This window comes from Taudactylus pleione, unplaced genomic scaffold (genome assembly GCF_031769625.1).
Source record: "Taudactylus pleione unplaced genomic scaffold, aTauple2 ptg000041l, whole genome shotgun sequence".
Classification (NCBI taxonomy): Eukaryota; Metazoa; Chordata; class Amphibia; order Anura; family Myobatrachidae; genus Taudactylus; species Taudactylus pleione.
This window is the reverse complement of record NW_028284443.1, coordinates 46,226,756-46,247,260: the sequence shown is the minus strand read 5'-3', so window position 1 is coordinate 46,247,260 and position 20,505 is coordinate 46,226,756. Positions and strand designations below refer to the sequence as shown.

Below are 20,505 nucleotides of genomic sequence, written 5' to 3'. Positions count from 1 at the left end.
TTAAGGGTGAGGCTACGGTGTTCCCTCTTTCTGATCAATTAGTGGATCATTTAGAGGAGGCGTGGAAAAATCCAGGTAAACGGTTTCAGCCCCAGAGGCGCTTAGCTGTGGCTTATCCGTTTGCGGTCAATTATTTTTCTAAGTGGGAATCCCCTACGCAAGTGGATTCACATGTCACACGCCTAGTCAAAAGTGCCACGTTGCCTATGCCTTCGATGTCATCCTTGAAGGATGTCACTGACTGCAAGGTGGAGATCTGCCTCAAATCCATTTATTCCCTTGCAGGGAAGCATCCAGACCGGCTCTGGCCGTGTGTTGGGTAGCCAGAGCTATGGAGCGCTGGGCGGATAATTTGGAGGCGTCTTTGGACTCTGACTGTTCGGCTGAGCAGACCGAGTTGGTGGGCAATCTCCGAGACTCGGCCACTTACATTAATGAAGCGGCCTTAGATATTTGTATGCTCACCTCTAGGATCTCCTCTGCAGCCGTGGCTGCTCGTCGCACCTTATGGTTGCGTTCTTGGAAAGCGGACGCAGATTCCAAAAAGGTATTAGAAGGTCTGGACAGGTACTATTTGGTCCAGATCTGGACAAAATTGTAGTTACGTTGGCAGCAGCAAAATCTGCATGTCTTCCGTCTGCTACGATTCCTTCTAGTGCTGGTGGGTCGTCCTTTCGGCCTCACAGGGCCCAAGGTAGGCCTAAAGTACAGTCCTTTCCACGACATGTCCAAGGCCAAGAAACAGGTCTGGAGTACCAGATGTCCGGCTCCTAGGTCAGATAACAAACCTGCGGCCTGACGGTCCAGGCCTCCCTTTAGGGGACCCCAAAGTGGGGGGCGCCTGCTTCAGTTTGCCCAGTGCTGGTTGAGGACTACGACAGACACTTGGGTTCAGGAGGTGGTCTCTCACGGGTATGCCCTCTCCTTTCGGGACAGGCCTTCCGCTAGACCAGAGCAAAGCCTCGGAACTGCGGAAGGTTTTGCACATTATGCTCCAGGCCGGAGTTTCAGTGCATGTTCCAATTTCCCAGAGGGGCCTGGGTTTCTATTCCATTCTATTTTTGGTGCAGAAACCCAATGGGTCTTACCGTTCAGTACTAAACCTAAAGGCCCTCAACAAGTCCTTGAGGGTGCCTCTGTTTCGGATGGAGACCCTGCGGTCCATTATTCTGGCACTGGAACCTGGGGACTACATGGTGTCATTGGACATCCAGGACGCTTACCTGCATGTCCCTATTTTGCGCCATCAGCAGTTCCTCAGATTGGCAATCTGCAACGAACATTTCCAGTTCCGGGCACTGCCTTTTGGCCTGGTGACTGCTCCACGGGTATTCACCAAGGTCATGGCGGTCATGGCGGCTCTCCTGCGGACGCAGGGAGTCTGACTGTTGCCTTATCTGGACGACCTCCTGTTGATAGCGGGGTCTCCAGAGCTTCTTTTACACCATCTGGATCTGACGATTGCGGTACTGCAACGTCACGGCTGGTTGACAAACTGGCAGAGGTCCACTCTCACCCCGTCTCAGAGGATCCTGCACCTGAGGGTGCGGTATTCGACATGGTGGAGTACGCCCAATTTCACTCCAAACCTCTGCTGCTATTGATCTGGTCCAGATGGAATTGATTGCCTCAGTGTCTCAAGTCCCAATCGATGGGGCTCACTCCGGACGTTCGCCTGTCTCTAACCTGGTGTTTGCAGACGACCCACCTCAACAAGGGTCGCCCGTTCTGGGTGGCGAACTGGGTCCTCTTAACAACGGACGCCAGTCTCCGGGGCTGGGGAGCTGTCACGGGTCCACACTTGTTTCAGGGCAGGTGGACTCGGGCGGAAGCGGATTCTTCCAATAAACTTTTTGGAGTTCCTCCCATTCTTAAGAGCTCTCCCGCTGGCACAGCCGCATCTCACCTGGGTCACCCTGTGCTGGTCCTGTCGGACAACGCCACCATGGTGGCCTTTTTAAACCAGCAAGGAGGAACCCAAAGTCGGGCAGCACTCGCAGAAGTGTTCCGTATTCTGGTCTGGGCGGAGCGCAATCTCCCAGCATTATCAGCAGTGTTCATCCCGGGAGTCCTCAACTGGGAAGCGGATTTTCTCAGCAGGCAGGACGTGCATCCGGGAGAGTGGTCTTTACACCAGGACGTCTTTCGGAGTCTGGTGGACAAGTGGGGTCTTCCAGAGATAGACCTCATGGCGTCCCGGCACAACAACAAGTTGCCGGTGTACGGGTCTCGAACAAGAGACGAAAAGGCGTCTCTGGTGTATGCCCTGTCCGTCCAGTAGACGTTCCAGTCTGCCTACCTTTTCCCTCCGTTTTCCCCTCTTCGCGGGTAATACGGAAATTCAAATCAAGAAGGAGGTACGCTACTGTTGATAGCTCCCGAGTGGCCCAGACGGCACTGGTTCTCCGACCTCCAGAGTCTGTCAGTAGACGTTCCTCTGAGGTTACCATTATGACCGAATCTGCTGTCACAGGGTCCTTGTCTTCACCCGGACCTGACTCGGTGTGGCTGTTGAAACTGTCATGCTAAGGTCCAGAGGGTTTTTCTGGCTCCGTGGTGCAAACCATACTAAGAGCTCGTAAACCTTCCTCGGCAAGAATCTACCATCGTGTGTGGCATACTTTCTCCCGTGGTGTAGACCTAGAGGGTATTCCCTTAGGGAGTTCCGCCTGTCTAGGGTGTTGGCTTTCCTACAGGCTGGACTGGATCATGGGCTTCGCCTGGCTTCTCTGAAAGTGCAGGTGTCTGCCCTGTCAGTCTGGTTTCATCGTAGGATTGCTGCGCTCTCTGATGTGCACACCTTTATGCGAGGTGTTCTTCGCATTCAGCCATCTTTTGTTCCACCGGTGGCGCCTTGGAATTGGGCTGTGGTCCTGAGAGTTCTCCAGGGACCGCCGTTTGAACCACTGGACTCAGTGGACTTTAAATGGCTTACAGCTAAAACCATATTCCTTCTGGCCATTGCCTCGGCCAGAAGGGTTTCGGATTTAGGGGTTCTCTCTTGTAGACCCCCTTTTCTGATTTTTCATAGGAATAGGGCGGTGCTTTGCACTCGTCCCGGATTCCTTCCCGAAGTGGTATCCAGTTTTCACATCAATGAAGAAATTGTTGTGCTGGCTTTCAATTCACCTGGACTTTCAGTGGGTGACGCCACTTGGGATGTTGTGCGGGCATTGAGAATTTATGTTGACCGCACTTCTTCTTTTAGGAAGTCGGACGCCTTGTTTGTCCTCTATGGCTTCCGTAAAAAGGGTTGGCCTGCTTCAAAGTAGACTTTGGCAGGCTGGATTCGTATGGCAATTTCAGAAGCTTATCTTCATGAAGGTCTTCCAGTTCCCTCCTTGGTGAGGGCTCATTCCACTAGGTCTGTGGGTCCTTCGTGGGCAGCTAGACGTGGTGCCTCTGCAGTTCAGATCTGCAGGGCTGCTACGTAGTCTTCTGTCCATACCTTTGTGAGGTATTACGCTTTTGACACCTTTGCCTCTCAGGATGCTTCCTTCGGGCGGCGGATTCTCCTCTCAGCACAGGAGCGTCCCCACCCTTAAAGGATACTGCTTTGGGACATCCCCAAGGTATCCTGTGGATACCCTATGGACCCTGAAGTAGAAAATATGAGATATGGTAAGAACTTGCCCTTGTTATCTCTATTTCTACGAAGTCCATAGGGTTCCACAGGACTCCCGCCCTGTCGCACCTGTACTGCAGATGGGCTTTATTCTGGTCACCGGTTTTTCCGTCTCCCTATGGTGAGAATGTGATTCTTGTGAGTGTCCAGATTTTTTTCTTCTCTCTCTTCTCCTCCTCCGGCCTATTGCTTGTGACGTAACTGAGATGCCTTGGCCCGGGGGCGGGGTATAGGAGAGGGACCCAGATGCATCCTGGGAGGCTGAAAACTTTAACTCTGTGGTGCCTGAAGACTGATGTCATCACCTATACCCAAGGTATCCTGTGGAACCCTGTGGACTTCGTAGAAATAGAGATAACAAGGGTAAGTTCTTACCATATCTCATATTTTCTCCACCCTAAAAGCTGTAATTTTAAGGTTATAGGTTTTGCCTGCTATGTCAGTTCTTACTGTCTTTATTGTGTTATATTTGTTCAGAATGTGGTTGTCACTGTAAAATCCAAGGTCTACTGTGGTCTATTTTTACGGTATTTTGTATTGTTTGTTACAAACCTGACAAAATAAAGAGTTAAAAATGCTATATATTTATAAGCATAAGACATACAGTCAGGTGCATAAATATTGGGACATTGACAGAATTTTCATATTTTGGCCTCTGTTCACCACCACAATGGCTTTGAAATGAAACAAACAAGATGTGCTTTAACTGCAGACTTTCAGATTTAATTTGAGGGTAATTACATCCAAATCAGGTGAACGGTGTAGGGATTACTACGGTTTCTATATGTGCCTCCCACTTTTTAAGGGGCCAAAAGTAATGGGACAAACTAAACAATCCTGAATCTAACTTTCACTTTTTAATACTTTGTTGCAAATCCTTTGCAGGCAATTACAGCCTGAAGTCTGGAATGCATAGACATCACCAGACGCTGGATTTCATCCCTGCTGATGCTCTGCCAGGCCTCTACTGCAAATGTCTTCAGTTGCTTGTTCTTGGGGCATTTTCCCTTTAGTTTTGTCTTCATCAAGTGAAATACATGCTCAATCGGATTCAGGTCAGGGGATTGACTTGGCCATTGCATAACATTCCACTTTTTAGCCTTAAAAAACTCTTTGGTTGCTTTTGCAGTATGCTTCGGGTCATTGTCCATCTGCACTGTGAAGCGCTGTCCAATGAGTTCAGAAGCATTTGACTGAATATGAGCATATAATATTGCCCAAAACACTTCAGAATTCATTCTGCTGCTCTTGTCAGCAGTCACATCATCAGTAAATACAAGGGAACCAGTTCCATTGGCAACCATACATGCCCACGCCATGACACTACCACCACCATGCTTCACTGATGAGGTGGTATGTTTTGGATCATGAGCAGTTCCTTTCCTTCTCCATACTGTTCTCTCCCATCACTCTGGTACAAGTTGATCTTTGTCTATTCTTTTCATAGGATGTTGTTCCAGAACTGTACTGGCTTTTTTAGATGATGTTTGGCAAACTCTAATCTGGTCTTCCTGTTTTTGTGGCTCACCAATGGTTTACATCTTGTGGTGAACCCTCTATATTCACTCTTGTGAAGTCTTCTCTTGATTGTTGACTTTGACACATATACACCTACCCTCCTTGAGAGTGTTCTTGATTTGGCCAACTGTTGTGAAGGGGTTTTTCTTCACCAGGGAAATAATTCTTCTGTCATCCACCACAGTTGTTTTCCGTGGTCTTCTGGATCTTTTGGTGTTGCTGAGCTCTCCGGTGCGTTCTTTCTTTTTAAGAATGTTCCAAACAGTTGATTTGGCCACACCTAATGTTTTTGCTATCTCTCTGATGGGTTTGTTTTGATTTTTCAGCCTAATGATGGCTTGCTTCACTGATAGTGACAGCTCTTTGGATCTCATATTGAGAGTCGATAGCAACTGATTCCAAATGCAAATGTCACACCTAGAATCAACTCCAGACCTTTTACCTGCTTAATTGATAATGAAATAACGAGGGAATAGCCCACACCTGTCCATGAAATAGCTTTTGCGTTGATAGTCCCATTTACTTTTGGCCCCTTAAAAAGTGGGAGGCACATATAAAAACAGTTGTAATTCCTACACCGTTCACCTGATTTGGATGTAATTACCCTCAAATTAAATCTGAAAGTCTGCAGTTAAAGCATATCTTGTTTGTTTCATTTCAAAGCCATTGTGGTGGTGAATAGAGGCCAAAATATGAAAATTCTGTCAATGTCCCAATATTTATGCACCTGACTGTAGATTTACTTAGACAACGATTTACTGTAGTTATGTTTAGCACTTAATGAGATAAGCAATATATGGAGATTTTTTCCAGAACAGAAAACTAAGAAATTGCATACAGAATACAAAATGACCTCTGAAATATAAAAACCCACAATCATCAGTACCATGTGTTTTTCTTCTTACCTATGAACAATGTGCCGAGGGAACCAATTCATAAGAAATTTGATATGCAGTGGGGAGAAACAAAACATTACAGGTACAGCCATGGCCAAAAGTTTTGAGAATGACACAAGTATTGGTTTTCACAAAGTTTGCTGCTTCAGAGTTTTTAGACCTTTTTGTCAGATGTTACTATGGTATACTGAAGTAAAATTACAAGCATTTCATAAGTGTTAAAGGCTTTTGTTGACAATTACATTAAGTTTATGCAAAGAGTCAATATTTGCAGTGTTGGCCCTTCTTTTTCAAGACTTCTGCAATTCACCCTGGCATGCTGTCAATCAAATTCTGGGCCACATACTGACTGATGGCCACCCATTCTTGCCTAATCAATGCTTGGAGTTTGTCAGAATTTGTGGGTTTTTGTTTGTCCATCCACCTCTTGAGTATTGACCATAAGTTCTCAATAGGATTAAGGTCTGAGGAGTTTCCTGGCCATGGACCCAAAATTTCGATGTTTTGTTCCCCGACCCACTTAGTTATCACTTTTGTATTATGGCAAGGTGCTCCATCATATGGAGGAAACAGTAACCCCGCACCAAGACTATTAAGTAGAAAGTAATATTGGGGTGAGGATGCCACATATCATATTTACAATAATTTTTAGTCAATTCTATTTGTTTAATGGTGCCACCTACTGATTGAAACATATAGACCAAATTTTTCAAAAAAGAAAGACAATTAGTTTTATCAGGTGCACTCACATCCTCAGGTTGAATTAGCTACATCTTTGGCGACAATAATTTCTTGTTGGATACTTTTGTGTCTTTAAAACCTGACAGCAAATATATCAATTAGAAAAAAAAGAGAGATACATATTTTGAAACACACAGTGACTATACTAAAACAGACTAATAAATAAAGACTGCACACAGCTTTGGTTTTAAACAATTCTTTATTCACTTAAGAAACTTCTTTTCTTTATCACTCTATACTTCTATAGTTTTAACTAATTATATTTCTCTTGATTACCTTTTTAAGGGTAGATAATTATTATATAAAAATACCTCTTGTCACTTATAATAATTGATTAGGACCCTGATACTCTTATTATATATAGACCAAAAGATATTGGTCTTTTTAAGGCATACCTAATAAAAATTGTTTTATTTTATATATGTAAACGTTACCCGAGGATGTGAGTGCACCTGATAAAACTGATTTGTCTTTCTTTTTTGAAAATTAAGGTGCTCTATCATGCTGGAAAAGGCATTGTTCATCACCAAACTGTTCTTGGATGGTTGGGAGAAGTTGCTCTTGGAGGTTGTTTTGGTACCATTCTTTATTCATGGCTGTGTTCTTAGGCAAAATTGTGAGTGATCCCACACATGAATGGTCTCAGGATTCTTTACTGTTATCATGACACAGGATGAAGACTTTTGGAGGATTGCCTGGTGTCAAGAAGGGCAGCAAAGAAGCCACTTTTCTCCAGGAAAAACATCAGGGACTGACTGATATTCTGCAAAAGGTTCAGGGATTGGACTGCTGAGGATTGGGGTAAAGTTATTTTTTCTGATGAATCCCCTTTCAGATTGTTTGGGGCATCTGGAAAAACGCTTGTCCGGAAAAGGAAAGATGAGCGCTACCATCAGTCCTGTGTCATGCCAACAGTAAAGCATCCTGAGACCATTCATTTGTGGGGTTGCTTCTCAGCCAAGGGAGTGGGCTCACTCACAATTTTGCCTAAGAACACATCCATGAATAAAGAATGTCCTCCAAGAGCAATTCTCCCAACCTTCCAAGAACAGTTTGGTGACGAACAATGCCTTTTCCAGCATAATGGAGCACCTTGCCATAAGGCAAAAATGATAACGAAGTGGCTCGGGGAACAAAACATCGAAATTTTGGGTCCATGGCCAGGAAACTCCCCAGACCATTGAGAACAAGTGGTCAATCTTCAAGAGGCGGGTGGATAAACAAAAACCCACAAATTGTAACAAACTCCAAGCATTGATTAGGCAAGAATGGGCTGCCATCAGTCAGTATGTGGCCAGAAGTTGATTGACAGCATGCCAGGGAGAATTGCACAGGTCTTGAAAAGGAAGGGTCAACACTGCAAATATTGACTCTGCATAAACTTAATGTAATTGTTAATAAAAGTTTTTGACACTTATGAAATGCTTGTAATTTTACTTCAGTATACCATAGTAACATCTGACAAAAAGGTCTAAAAACACTGAAGCAGCAAACTTTGTGAAAACCAATACTTGTGTCATTCTCAAAACTTTTGGCCATGGCTGTACATGGTAACAGTGAGGGTAGCAGGAGGGGAAGGCTGCACACAGTCCAAGTTGTAGTAGAGCCTGTTGAAGACAGTCATTCTAAGTAACACAGAGCTCTTGGTGGAAGGTTTCATCAGCTTAAGTTAGGCCAAAGCCTCATTTTTAATTTTAAGCAGGCCATCATACAGAGGTCCAGAAGGTGTGAAGGTCATGATGGGCAGAGGTAGGGGTGCAGCTTGTGTTGTCCCAGACTGTTTGAGTCATAGAGGTGAGTGCAGGTGGATAGTTGGGCCAGTGGTCAGAGGAAAACAGGATCTTGGATGCATCACAGTGGTTATAAGGGTCAAGGCAAAGAAATTAGAGAATTGACAAAATAAAATAAAACGTGTTCTAGATTATGTGTGATTGGCAATAGAAATCTATTGCATGGTAATAGAATAAAAGAGACAATTGCTGAGTGAATAAACTGCATTACTCTCTGCTTCACATAACACATTGACAGGAGCATGGTGGTGAGATGGGGAAAGGCTGGATAAGAGTTGTAGTAAAGGGGGAGTCCAGTGTTCAAGACCTTGTAGAATCTGTGAAGATGTTGAGTGGTCCAAAGTACAGTACATATCCAGTTATATTCTTCATGCTTTAGATGACTTAATTTTAAGGCCGGCCAATCGAGACGAATTCCCTTTGCCCCGGACCACCTGTGATTGTCCGTACACACTGTGCAATTTTATGAATGACATTTCCTTCTTTGAACTGAACCACCTCATACACGATAGTGTTCATTGTAGCACCCTGCATCTGTCACAACCAATGCAGTTTCTCTTTTCTTCCTGGGCTGTCGCTCTCTGCTTTGGTGCTTCTAACACACTCAGCTGATGCAAAAAAACGTCTGATACACAGACCATTGTGTACTAGAACCAGAGCAGAGAGCGACACCCCAGGCAGGAAACATAAACTGCACAGGTTGTGACATGTGCAGGGTGCTAGAATGAAGACTACACGATATCTTCTGGTTGACCGTGCAGCATGGCCAACCAGAGGATGTCTTATACAACGCACAGAAACACAAAATTGTGCATACACACTACATGATATACATAAGTTGTTGTTACAATTTCACAAATCGTGCTGATATTCTAGTGTACGCAGCCTCAGATGGTCCCAAGAGTTTGTGCAATAATATATTACTGTGATTTTATTTGTATCAAAGAAATACATTCTAACTACAAGATATGTTATTGTTTGTTCAATAAATGTTTTATATGATTCAGAGAGGCTTAGGTGTTTCTTCAAATCAATCAAGTATTTACCAATTATACAGCCACAGCAGCGCAACTTTTTCTTCTTTTTGTTCACTAGGTGTAGTTATGTCAGATTAACAACTGACATCAAGTTTTGCAGCGCTGTGTCCTGTATTATCGTAACATTTTTATTTTTAAACCATTTTTTCATTGTTCAAATTATAAACTTTGATTATAGGTTCGAGTTTGCACGGATAGGTTCGAGTTTGCACGTGGAGTTCGGATTTTTCCCTCCAAAAAAACGGAACTCAGAAAGAGGCAAAACGTCATCTTACATGGACGAACATCATCATTCCTGGACAAAAGTCCAGGAATGATGATGTTCGTCCATGTAAGATGACGTTTTGCCTCTTTCTGAGTTCCGTTTTTTTGGAGGGAAAAATCCGAACTCCACGTGCAAACTCGAACCTATCCGAGCCTGCACATCCCTAGTATAAATTGACAGTGTGTGCAAAAAAGGGGTGTGGTCTCACAAAGAAGGGGCATAGCCCAATTCAAATTACACCAAACTGTAGCACATTCTTATTCACATTACACCACATAGGTAGTGTCCCTTATTCATGTCTCGACACTCAGTAGTGCCCTTTTTAACATTATGCTTAACAATAGCAGAGACACAGCCACCATGTTCTGTCCTTTGTGCAAACCGAGCCAGCTGACGTCAGGGCCAGGGTAGTAGGTGGAACCCACCTCACAGGTGGAAAAGAGAAGTAGCTGGGGGTGATGATGGGAGGGGACTGCCTCCTCCACCCTCTTTGTTATTGCCTGTGAGGGCAATACTGGGCTCCCCGAAAATACCACCTAGGGCTCCATAAATAATGTATATATAAATACATACAGCATATAAAATTCTCACACAGCGCTCCCCCCTCACATAGCTCTCCTCCCCTCACTTAGCTCTCCTCCTCTCAAACACACAATGCACCACTTTAACTTGGTACCCCTTCCCCCCTCGGCTCATCTCCCCTTAAAAAGCTCTCTCCTCTCACACATACACAGATCTCACTTGGACCAACCCACAGCTCTCTCCTTCCCTCAGCTCCCCTTCCCTATACAGCTACCCCCTCACATACAGCTTCCTCACTCAGCCACCCCCTCACACACAGCTTCCTCACTCAGCCACCCCCTCACACACAGCTTCCTCACTCAGCCACCCCCTCACACACAGCTTTCCTCACTCAGCCACCCCCTCACACACAGCTTTCCTCACTCAGCCACCCCCCCACACACAGCTTCCTCACTCAGCCACCCCCCCACACACAGCTTTCCTCACTCAGCCACCCCCTCACACACAGCTTTCCTCACTCAACCACCCCCCCACACACAGCTTTCCTCACTCAGCCACCCCCTCACACACAGCTTTCCTCACTCAGCCACCCCCTCACACACACCTTTCCTCACTCAGCTACCTCCTCTCTCACACACACAGCTTTCCTCACAAAAAATTCCCCCCTTACTCAGATCCTCCACTTCACACACAGATCTCCCCTCCTTATACATACCCACCCCTCCTCCCCTTAGCAGACTCCCCTCCCTTCTCTCTCACCTCACTGTAGCAGGGTGCAGGAGATCAGCCGTGCTGCTGAGCTGAGCACTGAAGCACATGACAAGAAATCAGAGTGCCTCCATACTGGGGCGTGTCGTGGGTGGAGCCACAAGCGCCGCTTCGCCCACACCTTCAGGCTTTGCTCAGCAGACTCTCTGCCCTAGTCGGAAGGCTGTTTTCCAGCACCCGGACGCTGACTGCTCTACATGAAGTTGTCTGAGTGGGGACTGGAGGAGGCAGAAGCTCGTAGCTCAGTGCTCCTCTGCGGGCGGGCGCTGACCGCAGGCTGCCTCTCATGAGGGTGACCTGCTACTCGGGGTGGGGCCACGTGCATCAGACAGCCGCTCTGCCTGACCCTGCCAAACATTCAATTTGACAAGTCAGGTCAGGTGCAACACAGCACAGTGGGGAGAGGGGAGGAAGCAGGGGACCCGGCCAGGGGGAATGGCAAGACACTGAGGAGGCTGCGGTGGGGTGGGTCTGTGTAAAGAAGAGCTGCTCAGCCTCGCTTCCCTGTAGGATGCGGCTGCCTGTCATACAGCCGGCACCAGCAACAATTGTCTCAGCAGTAGCTGCGTGGAGAGTGCCTCTCCAGCCTGGCGCCTCCCTGCAGTGCAGGCTTTACTGAGTGGTTGCGCCGGCCCTATATATATACACACACATACACATATATACTGTATAGTTTACAAACATTACACCGACCTGTAGCTGCCATGTGTCCATATGTCCTTTTGCCTGGTATTTCCACCAGCAGCTCAGCCTATGTGGCTCCAATAATAATTTTAGTGTCCTGCTGCCAAGGTTCAGCGCAGGTGCCTGCCAAGGTGGAGGTAGGCGGGGCTTCGGGTGGCCACGGGGGCGGGGCATCGTTTGCCATGGGTGGGTGGGGCTTCGGTCAGCAAAGTTGAGCAGATGAGGCTTGGGACTTCCGTGAGGTGAATGGGCAGGGGATAAGCTGAGGACAGCCGGGGTTGGTGGGTTGAATGGGCGTGGCTAAGGACTATTATTGGGGGAGAAGGAATGAGACTTTGTAATGCTGCTAAAGCCGAAAGGACAGAAAAAAATAAACTGTCAGCACTGGCATTTTCGTTCATATGGGCCTATTTTCATTGGGGGCCTGGAGCTGTAGCTCCACCCGCCCCATTGTTAAACTGGCCTTGGCTGTCGGTATTTCATACCCAACCCCTACATAGATGTCAGCTAAGCATTGTTTTCTCTGTGGTGTAATTACTCCTGTCTGTAAAGCATTCCTTGAAAAATCTGAGTGCAGCACATGCCTGTGGGACAGACTGACCTAGTAAAACATCTATGTAAATGGCACAGTATTACAGTGGGAAAACAGATCATTTAAAATGAATAGGAAATATAGGATTGAATCTACAAATTAATAGAATCTCCCAATACACTGTGAGACTGTTGGAAGAAAATTGTAAATACTTTGCTTAAAAGAAGCACACACTGATAATAAATAGGTATAGTCACCCATATATAGCATATGTGCATGGCTTGCTACTGGCAATCATCATCAATGTGCAATTGCACCTGCCTTATACTAGGTGCAAATGATTTAATTACCAAACTGATTAAATCTGACAGTTGCAACTGTTTCTCCTTGTTTATTTCTATATGGCTAAATTCCTATTTGTATTTGGGATCTGTCATTCCATGAGTTGCAAGTGTGTCTAAATCCCCCCCCTTCCCCCCCCCCGACACTGCCACCGCCGCAAACTGTATGCTGCTGCACCAGGAGGTTCACGCCACCTTATGTGCACCACTCGTACTCCTGGCTGGAAGCATGTGGCCAGATGCTGAACTCTGCATAGTGAGTGTAATGAAAATCATGTATTTAAGCTTAGTTTCGATGTGCACGTGTGCGCCAGAATGACATCATTCAGTGAAATATACATGTAATAATCCATCAATTTCATGAGGGAATTTCTTCAGACTCTTTTGTTAGTTTTCTTTTTCATTATAATATTGTTTAATTTATGGTCGCTTTTATTTTTACATGTAAATAACGTTAAAATCATAATTAAACTTTGTTTTTCTATTACTATTTGCAACAAGAAAAAATGCACATGATTATACATGAAAAGTCATAGCACGCATGTACAAAAAACTCCATGATCTAATAAAATATCCCATATATTTATTTTCAGGTATAGCTGTGGGCCAACCGTTTACGATCATGCCCATCTAGGGCATGCATGGTAAGTTACTTTTATTTCATTGTCCGCAAGTAGGTGACACCATTTCTGCCAAAGAGCTTTTGTATTAATGAATATTTAATGTTTATAAATATTAAGTTAGTAGAAGCTATACAGGTTAAGTCTCCCATATCCAAAATGCTTGGGACCATGGGTATTTTGGATAACGGGATATTCTGTATTTTGGAATATTTGCATATCATAATGAAATATCTTGGGAATGGGACCACAATATACACACATAATGCATATATGTGTTATATACACCTTATACACACAACCTGCAGGTCATTTTATACAATATTTTCAATAATTTTGTGGCTCAAGCTAATTTTGTGTACAGAAATTAAAATCATTTATAGGTCATATACACCTTATACACAGAGCCTGAAGGTAATTTTATACAATATTTTTAATATTTTGTGCCTTAGACAAAGTTTTTGTACATTGAACCATCAAAAATCAAAGGTTTCATTATTTCAGTCATGCCAAAATAATTCCATATTTTGGAATATTTGGATATGGGAGACTCAACCTGTACTGCTGAGCTACAGTAATCAGGTGTGTGATTCCTTCAGGTTAGGTGAATCTGCTCTAGTTTTGATCACTTTCTCAACCAACTTTATAAGTCTATTGTGGCATCTTTCATTATATTACATAATATCACAATAAGTCAAATGAATAGATAATATTTTCCCTTCCAGATATAATCTTAGTGCTCACATCTATTGTTTAATTAAGGCCTGTGTAACCAAGGTCCCATTTGATGAGATCCATTAGTACTCTCCTCTGTATAGCCCTCAATCTCTATCCTTTAAGTGTGGTATAAAAATACAAAACCTTGCTATTGGTTGCGCCATAATTGTGCCTTGCTTATTTAATCCAAATTAATTTGCACATCACTTAACTGGGTACATACCCTGTTGGATTTCCTTGGATTGATTGCCAATGAGACTGCTGTGCTAGCAGGTCTCCTAAAGGTATTTCAGCTGGTACAAGTGCACACTAATAATAAATTTACAGTAGCTATAACAATAAGCGCATAGAAAAGGGCAGTGATGTCGCATAGATGTGTTCAATTTGGCATATAGGAGAATATCTGCATTTAGTTCTGTGTATACAGTACAAGTGGAATTGCAGCCTACTTGTGTGCAATTCAGCTTCATAGCATTCATGAAACCCCAAGCTTATGATGTGATTATGTACAATTATTCAAGGTGAAATCTGAACATTTACTGAAATTATTTAGGTAAAGAAAATAAATGGGTTAGTAAGAATTGTGACTTATAGTTATTCCTAAATTTTTTATTTATTAACAGTTTCTTATATAGCGCAGCATATTCCGCGCTTTACAATTGTAAACATAAATAGAACAAAACTGGGTAATAACACACAGATATATAGGTAGGAAGGCCCTACTCGCAAGTTTACAATCTGTAGGGAAATAGGCATTGATACACAAGGATAGGTGCTATATATTGCATTTTGGTCCAGCCAGAATGCACAGTTTCTTGGTGGGCTGCATGATCCATTCACACCGGAATGTCGGCCAAATGTCATGAAGATGCGAGAGAAAGATGATGTGTGATGTGTGTGGACTGTGAAAGGGGATGTAATTAGATAAGAGATATGGTAAGAACTTACCTTTGTTATCTCTGTTTCTACGAAGTCCATAGGGTCCACAGGGTTGACCTTGGGGTATAGCTGGATCTGGATCCACGGGCACCACGCAGTTAAAGCTTTGCTGCTCCCAGGATGCACATGGGTCCGTCCTCCTCTATACCCCGCCCCCGAGCCACAGCACCTCAGTTGGTAAGCAGCCAAGGCCGGAGGAGGAGACTAAACAGAGAGAAGGAAGACTGGAACACACAAGAAACCATACTCACAGAAATGGGAGACGGAAAACCGGTGACCAGCCACACAGCCCATATGAAGCCAGGTGCGTCAGGGCGGGCGCCCTGTGGACCCTATGGACTTCGTAGAAACAGAGATAACAAAGGTAAGTTCTTACCATATCTCTTGTTTTCTACTTCAGGGTCCATAGGGGGTCCACAGGGTTGACCTTGGGGATGTCCTAAAGCAGTTCAACTAAGGGTGGGGACGCTCCTGTGCTGAAAGGAGTACCCGGCGCCCAAAGGATGCATCCTGAGAGGCGAAGGTGTCAAACGCATAGAACCTCAAAAACGTTTGAATGGAAGACCAAGTGGCCGCCTTACACAGCTGAACAGCGGAGGCGCCACGTCTAGCAGCCCAAGAGGGACCCACAGAATGAGTGGAATGAGCCTTAACAGAGGCTGGCACAGGTAAATCCTCCTGTGCATAAGCCTCACAAATAACTGAACGAAGCCAACGGGCTAACGTCTGCTTGTTGGCAGGCCAACCCCTCTTGTGAAAACCGAAGAGGACAAACAAAGAATCCGACTTCCTAACCGAAGCAGTCCGGTCCACGTAGATTCTAAGTGCCCGGACTACATCTAAGGAAGCCTCACCAGCGGAAAGATCAGGTGACTGAAAAGCTGGCACGACAAGCTCCTGATTAATGTGGAACTTGGAAACCACTTTGGGCAAAAACTCAGGACGAGTGCGGAGCACCGCTCTGTCCTGGTGAAAAATCAGAAAAGGGGGGCGACAGGAAAGTGCCCCCAACTCTGACACCCTCCTGGCAGAAGCAATTGCCAGGAGAAAAACGGTCTTGAACGTCAGCCACTTGAGCTCCACCGACTCAAGAGGCTCAAACGGAGGACCCTGCAGGACCCGCAGAACCACCGCCACGTCCCAAGGAGCCACAGGAGGCACAAAGGGAGGCTGGATCCTGAAAACACCTTGGAAAAAGGTGTGAACATCCGGCAGTATTGCAATCCGCCGTTGAAACCACACGGACAAGGCGGACACATGAACCTTCAGAGATGCAAGGCATAAGCCGAGGTCCAATCCTGATTGAAGAAATTCCAAGATCCTAGAAACTCTGAACACCTGAGGATTATAATGTCTGGACTCACACCACTGAAAGTAAGTGTGCCACACCCTGTGATAAATCCGTGCTGAAGCAGGCTTGCGTGCCCTGAGCATGGTACCAATAACCGAACTGGAGAAGCCCCGAGATCTCAAGACGGCTGTCTCAAGAGCCACGCCGTCAAAGACAGCCGACCCAGATCCGGGTATAGGCAGGGCCCTTGAGACAACAGGTCCCGACGCTGAGGAAGAAGGTACAGAGCGTCGATGGAGAGACGCCTCAGATCGGAGTACCAAGGACGTCTGGGCCACGCCGGAGCCACCAGCACGAGCGTGCCGCTGTCCTGCTTGAATTTCCGCAGAACCCTAGGAAGTAAGGATATCGGAGGAAACAGATACGCCAGGTGAAACGTCCATTTCACCGACAGCGCGTCTACCAGACTGGCGCCGGCGTCTCTTGTCCTTGACCCGTAAACGGGCAACTTGTTATTGTGACGGGAGGCCATCAAGTCCAGCTCCGGCAGCCCCCACCTGTCCACGAGTAGCTCAAACACCTCTGGGTGAAGCGACCATTCCCCGGGATGCACGTCGTGACGGCTGAGGAAGTCCGCCTCCCAATTGAGGACTCCGGGAATGAAGACTGCCGAGATCGCTGGAATGTGACACTCCGCCCAAGCAAGGATGCGAGACACCTCCGACATCGCTGCCCGACTGCGAGTTCCTCCTTGGTGGTTGATATACGCCACCGTGGTGGCGTTGTCGGACTGCACCTGAACCGCCCTTCCGTGAAGAGCAGGACCGGATGACTGCAGGGCCCGGTATACTGCCCGCAGTTCCAGAATGTTGATGGGAAGAAGAGCTTCTTCCGCAGACCAACGACCCTGAAGTGACAATGAGCCGGTCACTGCCCCCCAACCCCGAAGACTGGCATCCGTCGTGAGCAGGACCCAGTCCGGGATCCAAAAGGGGCGCCCCTCGACCAGATGCGCTGTCTGAAGCCACCAAGCCAAAGACTGCCGAACCTCCGGGGACAACACCAGCAACTGAGAGCGGATCCGGTGAGGTAACCCGTTCCATTCCGATAGAATCAGCCCCTGCAGGGGCCGGGAATGGAACTGGGCAAATTCCACCATGTCGAATGTTGACACCATGGAGCCCAGAACTCTCATAGCCGAATGGACCGACAGGCGGCAACCGCTCAGGCAGCTGTGTATCCTCAGCTGCAGGGAGGAGACCTTCTCCGGGGTCAGGAAGATCCTTTGCTGACGAGAATCCAGCAGAGCTCCCAAATGAACCATCTGCTGAGATGGAATCAGGGAGGACTTTTTCCAATTTATCAGCCACCTGTGCGCTTTCTGGCAAGCGATCGTCAGGTGGAGATGTTGAAGCAGTACCTTCGGGGAGCTCGCCAGCAACAGGAGGTCGTCCAGATACGGCAGCAGCCGTACATTCTGGTTCCGAAGATGTGCGGCCATGACCGCCATAATCTTCGTGAACACCCTCGGTGCCGTGGAGAGACCAAAGGGTAGCGCCCGGAACTGATAATGGTGTTGAAGGATAGCGAACCTCAGATACCGCTGGTGCGAAGGTGCTATCGGAACATGGAGGTAGGCGTCCTGGATATCCAGGGACACCATGTAATCCCTCGGTTCCATCGCCAGAATGATGGAACGTAACGTTTCCATCCTGAACTTGGGAACTCTGAGGAATTTGTTCAGAGACTTCAAGTTGAGGATAGGGCGATGAGAACCATTGGGTTTCCGCACCAGAAACAGAGAAGAATAGTACCCCGTCCCTCGTTGTAATTGAGGAACGGGAACAATGACCCCTGCTGTCAGCAAGGACTCTATAGCTTCCTGAATCTGTAAGGACTTGGTCGTATCCTGAGAAGGACTCGTGCAGAAAAACTGGTGGGGCGGTCTGTGCCGAAAAGACAGGGTGTACCCCTGGAAGACCACTTCTCGAACCCAGGCATCCGTGGTGGTATTGTGCCAGCACTGGGCAAATAGAAGAAGTCGGCCTCCCACTCTGGGGTCCCCCAGAGGGAGGCCCGTCCCATCAGGCAGAAGGTTTATCTTCCTGCTTGGAAGAAGGGCGCCTGGCACTCCAGGCCTGTTTCTTGGGCTTAGAAGCGGCCTTGGTCGTCGACTGCCTTGGGAAGGACTGACCTTTGGCCTTGCCCTGAACCCGAAAGGACTGAAAAGCAGAGCTCCGAACCTTGGTAGGTGCAGAAGCCGAAGGGAGGAAGGCTGATTTAGATTTAGCCAGAGTGTCCACAATTTTGTCCAAGTCTGGACCAAAAAGCAACTCCCCATTAAAAGGTAAGGCCTCCAGCCCCTTTTTTGAGTCAGCGTCAGCTCTCCAAGACCTCAGCCACAAGGACCGACACAGCTGCAGCCGACACCCGAGAGGACAGCAGGCTTGCATCTAACGATGCTTCCCCAATGTAGGAAGCCACATTCCTCATTTGACCTATCAACGCTGTCTGGATCTCCGGAGCATCTTCCGGAAAGGTATCCTCCAAAGCATTGGCCCAGCTCTCGATGGCCTTAGCCACCCAAGAGATGGCCATGGACGGACGGGCCACCGCCCCCGAGAGAGAGTAGATAGACTTCAAACAAGTCTCCACCTTCCTGTCCATGGGATCTTTCAGGGAGGAGATTGACGGCAAAGGCAGTGTAGCGCTTTTAATTAAGCGGGTAACGTGGGAATCCACCGCGGGAGGAGTTTCCCACTTCCTGCAATGAGCCTCCGGAAACGGATAGTTCGAAGCCAACCGCTTCTGCGGTTGGAACCTCTTGCTGGGCAACTGCCAGGCCCCTGCCATATGTTCCGTCAACTGATCGGACAGGGGAAAAACCGTCGAAGCTACTTTGGCCTTTTTAAAATTTGGGTACTTTGACCTGGGGGCCGGCACATCCTCCTCAATGTGAAGGATGGCCCGCACCGCCCTAACCAATGCCGGCACATTAATGGAAGACTTAGCCTCCACCTCCTGGGCCCCGGCATCCGAGTCAGAGTCTTCATGGATCTCCCCGTCATCCGAAGACACGTCCGTGTCCGTGAACTGAGCCGCCAGTGAAGCCGGAACGGAACGCTTGGACGCCCGAGGGGGCAAATCACTGTGCAACATAGATTGAAAAGCCGATGACGAAGCCGCCAGGCTCTGAACAGAGCTGGAGAGGACGTCCACCCAAGGCGGGGGTACTGCCTGAGGATAGCCCTGAAAAGGTACCATCGACTGCTGTTGTACCGTGGGGGATTGCACGTAGACCGGCAAACCTGCATAAGGACCCACAGTCTGAGACCCGGGAGGAGACTGTACCAGACGCGTCACACCCGGAGAACGGGGGATGGTAGGCTGGGGCAACGCCCTAGAAGGGGCCGCAGTCGGGACCGCAAGTCGGTCCGCGATCGACGCCAGCACTTGCGTAAACATCGCCCACGGAGGATCCTGCGCCACCGGGGGTTTAGAAAGTCCAGGTACCAACTGGCACCGCCCACACAGACCGTCCTGAGACAAATCCGCCCCGTCAACTCCTGCCGAACAGCGTCAGCAGGAAACCAACACAGGAGCCACGGAGCGCTCATTCTCCTCATCAGACATGACACAAACTTTTTTGCAATAAAAGTGTCTCACCGAAACGAGGTAAGGCGTATAACACCCACGTACTCCCAAGTATGCAACACAAACAGCCCACAATCTGGTACTGAGTAGCACACCGCTGTATGTGACGGACCTCACAAATACGTAGATCTATATAAGTGAGGTACACAGAAAGAACACCCCTCCCCCATGCACCAGCGGGTCATAGGAGAAGGAAAGGGATAGGTAAAACGCTGACAGTAAGTAGAAAAAGCACAGACAACAGCACTAGCAATAGTCACATACCATGCAGGAAGATATACTCCCTGCACCTTCAGCTACAATCAACCTCCCAGATTCAGTGTCTGGGAGGGCTATAGCGCTGCGAACACTGTCCTGATCAGGGGAGAGGTACGCAGGGGGTCCGGTCCACTGGAAGCCTGCCTGGGAGCTCTGCATTGCTGCCTGGGAAGATGGCCGCCGGAGAGCTCTGAGGAGGAGTGGCCGAGAGAGCACAGCCCAGCGACGCCAGCACGCTTGAGAGAAGGCGCGCTGGGCTGAGGGGAGGAGCCGCTCAAGCAGGGAAGGCTGCCTCCCCTGCTAGTAT

General features: G+C 47.4%; 1 protein-coding gene across 2 annotated transcripts in view; it reads left to right on the top strand.

Annotated features, from left to right (window-relative positions):
• CARS2 (cysteinyl-tRNA synthetase 2, mitochondrial) overlaps window positions 1-20,505 on the top strand; it is a 141,470-nt gene that overhangs the window by 5,358 nt on the left and 115,607 nt on the right. For both annotated transcript variants that reach the window (XM_088458430.1, XM_088458422.1), the window contains exon 2: window positions 13,313-13,363. In XM_088458430.1, coding sequence (XP_088314556.1) covers window positions 13,313-13,363 — 51 coding nt within the window. The remainder of the gene's footprint in view (window positions 1-13,312; window positions 13,364-20,505) is intronic.